The sequence below is a fragment of the Nansenia antarctica genome (assembly GCF_963989245.1).
Source record: "Nansenia antarctica genome assembly, chromosome: 3".
Classification (NCBI taxonomy): Eukaryota; Metazoa; Chordata; class Actinopteri; order Argentiniformes; family Microstomatidae; genus Nansenia; species Nansenia antarctica.
The window spans coordinates 13540679-13548178 of NC_137688.1; the positions used below are offsets into that span (position 1 = coordinate 13540679).

At 46.2% G+C, this 7500-nt stretch overlaps 1 protein-coding gene across 1 annotated transcript in view; it reads right to left on the reverse strand.

Moving 5' to 3' along the window:
- LOC308152353 (teneurin-1-like) overlaps nucleotides 1–7500 on the reverse strand; it is a gene marked incomplete at both ends in the record, with an annotated part of 155607 nt that overhangs the window by 43084 nt on the left and 105023 nt on the right. The window contains 2 exons of the mRNA XM_080525317.1: nucleotides 839–1100; nucleotides 1266–1385. Of these exons, the coding sequence (XP_080381443.1) occupies nucleotides 839–1100; nucleotides 1266–1385 (382 nt within the window). The remainder of the gene's footprint in view (nucleotides 1–838; nucleotides 1101–1265; nucleotides 1386–7500) is intronic.

Below are 7500 nucleotides of genomic sequence, written 5' to 3' on the forward strand. Positions count from 1 at the left end.
TCTGTGATGTTTGTATGTATTAGCATGCTTATTATCACGTCACATTTTTTGTGGGCCTTTCAAATTTGCATGAGAAGTTATCGGACTGCATTATAATTGTGTAGGTCTGTAGCCTGATGCCGTCCCTGTCATCGCTGTTGTGTGTTTGTTGTGTAGTTGTGTATTTGTTGTATGCTGTATTTTTTGTGTAGTTGTATATTTGCTGTGTACTATAGTTGTTGTGTATGTATTGTGTATTGGTTGTGTGGTTGTGTATTGGTTGTGTAGTTGTGTATTGGTTGTGTAGTTGTGTATTGGTTGTGTGGTTGTGTATTGGTTGTGTGGTTGTGTATTGGTTGTGTGGTTGTGTATTGGTTGTGTGGTTGTGTGGTTGTGTATTGGATGTGTGGTTGTGTATTGGTTGTGTGGTTGTGTGGTTGTGTGGTTGTGTATTGGATGTGTGGTTGTGTATTGGTTGTGTGGTTGTGTGGTTGTGTGGTTGTGTGGTTGTGTATTGGATGTGTGGTTGTGTATTGGTTGTGTGGTTGAGTGGTTGTGCGGTTGTGTATTGGTTGTGTGGTTGTGTGGTTGTGTGGTTGTGTGGTTGTGTATTGGATGTGTGGTTGTGTATTGGTTGTGTGGTTGTGTGGTTGTGTGGTTGTGTATTGGTTGTGTGGTTGTGTGGTTGTGTATTGGTTTTGTGGTTGTGTGGTTGTGTAGTTGTGTGGTTGTGTGGTTGTGTATTGGTTGTGTGGTTGTGTATTGGTTGTGTGGTTGTGTGGTTGTGTGGTTGTGTATTGGTTGTGTGGTTGTGTGGTTGTGTATTGGTTGTGTGGTTGTGTATTGGTTGTGGTTGTACCTGTAGCTCAGGGATGACAGGTCCTCTCTCTTCACACGCCCCTGTGTATCTGGGGAGGGGGGAGGGCAGCACCAGAGGGTATGGACTCAGAACACTCCTGATGTCACACTTAAGGGGCGGGGCTTCCACCCGGGCCATGGTCACCTGTTCCAGGACCAGGAAGTCATTGCTAGGCGGCCACACGGGCCGTGTCTGTGGGAGGAAGGGTGGCCGCTGGAACAGCAGGGTCACAGACACCGCCCCTGAGGTCACCAGGTCAAAACTGGACCAAGGAGAGAGAGAGAAAGAGAGAGAGAGAGAGAGAGAAGTCGGAAGAGGAGATACTGTACTGAGATACCTTAGAAAAGATAAATACTGTATCATCAAAATAAGTGTGTGTGTGTGTGTGTGTGTGTGTGTGTGTGTGTGTGTGAGTGTGAGCCTATACCTGCCGTCCTGTCTGCTGATGGTGTATCCATACTCAGGGTGCTGTAGGAAGGTGATGTTCACTCCCACCAGAGGAGAGCCATCCTCCAGCACCACGCTCCCTCTGACCACGGCCACGCGGCTGGGGAGAGAGACAGAGGACAGCATGGCCACACCGCTCTACAGGACTGGTACAACAGGGTGATTCACACCAGCAGGTTCCTGACACATGTAGTACACATCTGAGGCTAGTGGAGGTACACATCGGGGGACAAGCGTATTGTAATGCATTACAATGAGCCCATCCTTCGATGTCTACCTCCACCAGCCTCCATTTGTGGAATATGATGCTCAAGATGTTTTTATTATTTATAATAATAATAATAATAATAATAATAATAATAATAATATATTTAATTTAAAAGCACCTTTCTCAGACTGAAGGACACTATACAAAAAAGGAGAAGAATAAAATCGTAAAATCAAAAATGGTGGAAGAGCTCAGGCAGCTACAGGGAATAGTGTTCCTCGGGACACGGGGTGTTCAGAGAGGTCATTATCTGTATCTGTATCTGCATCTGTTCAACCTACAACATTATCTGTATCTGTGTCTGTATTCAGATAGAAGACCTGAAGTGTGAGTACATAATACATTATATTGGCATGTAATTAATTATGAAATATATTTCCACATCCTCATACTGTATGGTTCATCTCTTTCTCTCTCTGTTTTTTATTGGAAAAAATAAATGATTAGCAATGATTAACTGTCTAACCTGCACCCCCTTTTAACCGGGGGACATTGAACAGAAACATATTTTTTGTTGTTGTTATATAAATCTAAAGATTCTGTTTTGCATTGGAAATAGAAACTATTTACAGTAAAGATATATAGAAAAAATATCGTTCAGTTGAAGGGAATCATCTTAAATTCCAATGATGCTGCGTTTAAGTTTCTTGATGTCTTAACGTTACTGCAGGTCGCTAGGTAAAGGTGAATTATTAGGTGCGATGCGAGAGATTCACATTGAAGCAGCACTCCTGGGTAGTAAATGAAACAGCTTGTTAGTGAAGTCCTATGTTGCAAACAGAATGGGCATTTCTATCTTGTGGTTATCCACAATTAATTGATTTAAAAGAAACATAATGGCTGACGCACAGACATGTCAATCATGCCTTTTTTCCCCTGAATAATAACAAGCAACTTTGGGTAGAATCTGTATCTGTTTCCATCACATTATTTGTGCTTTTCCGAATAATGCATTTGTGTTGGGGTGCATCTCTAATCAGGACCCATGCCAGCATTTGCCCATCCATCCAGTATCCCCTCCAGGCAACTCTACTTAGATACTGTCATGGTTTCTTAGGTTTTCATTTTAGAGACATCTAGTGGACATTTTATGACATTACATTTGTTACTGCCTTTATTCAGTTTCGGTTTTGATTAGTCACATGACGAACATTAGTCACATGACGTGAGCACACTGTTCAGACGTGATAGCTCGTGCAACAGCTAGTTGAGAGAAAAAGCTCCGGAGAATCTCTTTGTTTACATTCTTGCCCTGGAAAAGGCTTTGCTTGTAAGTTGCCTTTTCTTTTCTTGTTTAACTACAATGTATAATGTATATGTTTATAAATACATAGCTTATATTATTTAAGTATAACTATTTGTATTGCTATATTGATATTATATGTTGGCTACATACTGTTGATGTTGAAAGTGTAACAGTATAGTTTTGAGCATTACAGTAATTGTACTCTTATGTTTATTTACAGTTTTACAAAATAACCAAACGACCACTCATGTTTCTGAGGGTTGAGTAAAGAACTAAACTTTACTCCAGCGTCTGAGGATTCATTTGTGTGTCAGTGTGTGTTCGCTATCTGTGGAAGTTGCGCCCTGGTTACGCGCAGTGGGAACAGAATAGTAAAAAAGCAACCACTCAGCGGGCGGATCGACTCAAGGAGAGAGATCTTCAGCGCAAGCACTGCTCCCCATCATCCTTGCTCACGCCAAGCACACAGCAATATTCATGATGGAAGAGTTGAGCAATGCTGAGACAAGGTCAGTGGCCTCTAGCACATCTAGGTCTTTTAAATCAACAGCCAGTAGGGCAGCTGTCAATGCACGTGTCAAAGTGGAAGTAGCACGCACACGTGCTGTCTATGCAAAAATGGAATCAGAGATTATGATCGAAAAAGCCCAAATGGAAGCAAAATTAAAGAACTTGCTGCATGAGAAAGAAGTGGCAGAAGCCATCGCTGAAGCTAATGTTCTTGAAGCAGCAGCGGAGGAAGAAAACAACGGTATCGAAGCTGTCATTCATGCCACTGTTGACCGCACACGCCAGTACGTAGAACAACAGTCACAGCTACCACTATCTGCCGAAGATGTTAAGGACTCTATAGCCAATCTGGAACCGATAGTCCATAGGCTGAGATCCTCCTCACCACCCAGACAGCGTCTGGCTGTTTCATACGAGAGACAGCACTCCTCCACCGTGAAGCATGAGCACAGCTCTCCATCACTGCGACCTAGTAGGCCAAAGACATCAGAGCAGCTCACACCCAGCAGGCTCAAGGGTTCACCATACAAACCAACAGGAAGCGGTGACACAACCGACATCAGTGATGTGGCTCGGTACCTAGCACGCAGAGACCTCGTAACCTCCGGTCTCACCAAGTTCGATGATCACCCAGAAAATTACTGGGCATGGAAGTCGTCCTTCAAGAACGCCATTGACGGACTACTACTCAGTGCTAATGAAGAGATGGACCTCATGATTAAGTGGTTAGGGAGTGAATCTGCAAAGCACGTGAAACGAATAAGAGCAGTACATGTAAGTCATTCATCTCAAGGTCTATGCAAAGCTTGGGAACGCTTAGAAGAGTGCTTCGGGTCTCCAGAGGTAATTGAAAAGTCCCTCTTCGACAGGCTGGAGAACTTCCCAAAGATCAGCAATAAAGATCCTGTGAAGCTGAGAGAGCTAAGTGACCTTCTCCAAGAGTTGGAAGCAGCCATGTTCGAAGGTTACCTGCCTGGTTTGAGCTATCTGGACACTTCACGCGGCATTTTGCCCATCGTAGACAAGTTGCCCTACAACATCCAAGAGAAATGGATATCACAGGGTTCCAGATACAAAGCTGAGCGACAGGTAGTTTTTCCCCCATTCACATTCTTCTGCGAGTTCATCACCAAAGAGGCACGAGCTCGCAATGACCCAAGCTTCAGGCTATCGATGAGTAACACAGCCCAGATGAAGTCAGAGCAGCCATTCAAGAGACAAAGTAAGAGCATGGTCTCTGCACATAAGACAGATGTCTCTCACGAGAAAGACACACAAGACGGTTCAGGCCGAACAGCAGTGGACATAAAAAAACTATGCCCTCTCCATAAGAAGCCACACCCCCTAACACGCTGCAGAGGTTTCAGAAGCAAGCCCCTCGAGGAGCGCAAGGCCTTCCTCAAAGACAACGGTGTCTGCTTCAGATGTTGTTCCACAACTACTCATCTAGCCAAGAACTGCACCACAGCCATCAAGTGCATGGAATGTGAGAGTAACAGCCACACCACGGCTCTTCATCCAGGACCTCCGCCTTCAGCCCCATCTGAGGATGGCGGGGAGGGAGAAGGAGGATCAGACCAATCTGCAGTCACCTCAAATTGCACAGAAGTCTGTGGAGAGGGTCAAAGCGGCAGATCTTGCTCGAAGATTTGCCTGGTGAATATATTCCCAGAAGCACACCCAGAGAGAGCAACCAGAGCATACGTTGTGCTGGATGACCAAAGCAACAGGTCGCTTGCACGGTCTGAATTCTTTGATATGTTCCACATCAAGGGGTCAGATTCAGCATTCACACTTCGTACATGTGCAGGTACAACTCAGATGACAGGAAGGAGAGCCACAGGCTTTGTGGTGGAATCTGTGGATGGAGCTACAACAGTGACACTACTTACACCAATAGAGTGTAACAACATTCCCACCGAAAGAGCTGAGATACCTACGCCAGAAGCAGCGTTGCATCATTCCCACCTCAAGCCCATAGCATATGGTATACCACCTTTGGATTCTAAAGCACAGATCCTTCTCTTGCTAGGCCGAGACATCCTTAGAGTTCATAAAGTGCGGGAGCAACGGAACGGTCCACATGACGCCCCCTACGCACAACGACTCGACCTGGGATGGGTCATCATAGGAGAAGTCTGCCTAGAGGCAGCCCACAAGCCTTCAGACATCCAAAGCTACCGCACCAATGTGCTTGAGAACCAACGCCCTTCATTCTTCAGCCCATGTCCGAACAGGATCCAGGTGAAGGAGCAATATGTTCAGAAGCCAGCACATCAGATTGCCCCAGCGCAAGGCACCCACAGTATCCGGGAATGCAACTTAGGGAGCACCATCTTCAACACGTCCGGGGATGACAACAAGATTGGACTCTCTATTGAAGACAGACTGTTCTTAAAGGTCATGGACAAAGAAATGTATATGGATGACTGCAACAGCTGGGTGGCACCATTGCCATTCAGAACACCACGTCAGCAACTCCCTCACAGCCGAGGCCAGGCCCTCACACGACTTACCTCTCTTCAAAACACACTGGAGAAAAGGCCCGAGATGAAGAGGCACTTCATCGCGTTCATGCAGAACATCTTCGACCGTGATCATGCTGAGCTGGCTCCTACATTGGAGAACGGACAAGAATGTTGGTACTTACCTATCTTCGGGGTTTATCACCCTCAGAAGCCAGGCCAGATTCGAGTCGTCTTCGATTCCAGTGCAAAATGGAAAGGCGTGTCACTGAACGATGTTCTCCTTTCTGGTCCGGACTTAAATAACAGCCTCTTAGGAGTACTGGTGCGATTCAGACGAGAACCGATCGCTGTCACTGTGGACATAGAACAAATGTTTCACAGCTTCGTTGTGAAAGAAGACCACAGGAACTTTCTCCGCTTTCTGTGGTACGAGGACAACGATCCTAGGAACGACATATGTGAGTACCGCATGAAGGTTCACGTATTCGGGAACAGTCCCTCTCCTGCGGTGGCAATCTATGGTCTCAGACGTGCTGCAGCTCATGGTGAAGAAGAATTTGGGTCTGACGCCAAACAGTTCATCGAAAGAGAGTTCTACGTTGACGACGGACTCCTGTCAAGGCCCACAGCACGTGAAGCCATCGACCTACTGAAGCGGACACAGGAGATGCTTGCTGTGTCGAACCTGCGACTTCACAAAGTTGCTTCCAACAGCCAGGAGGTTATGGAAGCATTCTCTGCTGAGGACCGAGCAAAGGGACTCAAAGACCTAAACTTGGATGTCGATCCCACTCCTATTCAACGGAGCCTTGGAGTGAGTTGGGATCTGAAGAAAGATGTCTTCACGTTTCAAGTAGCAGAATCCACAAAGCCTTTCACACGTAGGGGTGTTCTAGCTACTGTCAACGGCCTCTTCGATCCACTTGGATTCGTTGCACCAGTTACGATACAGGGAAAGATCCTGTTACGAGAGCTCACAAACGAAGCCTCCGACTGGGACTCTCCTCTTCCTCCAGAAAGGGAAGATGAGTGGAACGCTTGGAGAAGCTCTCTTCAAGACCTCAGGCAGTTGGAGATCCCAAGAACCTATTCTGCTTCTACAATCTCAACAGCCATAAGAAAGGAGCTACACGTGTTCTCAGACGCTTCAGTGAAGGCTATTGCAGCAGTCGCCTATCTCCAAGTAATTGATGTTGAGCAAAAATGTCAAGTAGGATTTGTCCTTGGAAAAGCTAAGTTAACTCCACAGTCGGCTCACACTATCCCAAGATTGGAGTTGGGAGCTGCCGTGTTGGGTGTGGAAGTCGCTGAGCTAGTCACAAGCGAGCTAGATATAGCTCTGGATGCTGTCAAGTTCTATACAGATAGCCGAGTTATCCTAGGATACATTAGCAACCAGACAAGAAGGTTCTATGTATATGTGAGCAACAGAGTGCAGCGTATACGGCGGTCTTCTGAACCAACCCAGTGGCACTACATCTCCACAAGCCATAACCCAGCTGACCTTGGCACACGTTCTGTCCCTGCAGCTATGCTAGGTGAGACAACCTGGCTTAGAGGACCAACGTTTCTGCTACAAGTAGAGGAACCATCATCACCTGAAGTCTTTGACCTCATCAACCCGGACTCAGACATAGAGGTGCGGGCACACATCACCAACCTGCCCAACGACAGAACACACCTTGGATCTCACAGATTCGAGCGTTTTTCCTCATGGAAGCGA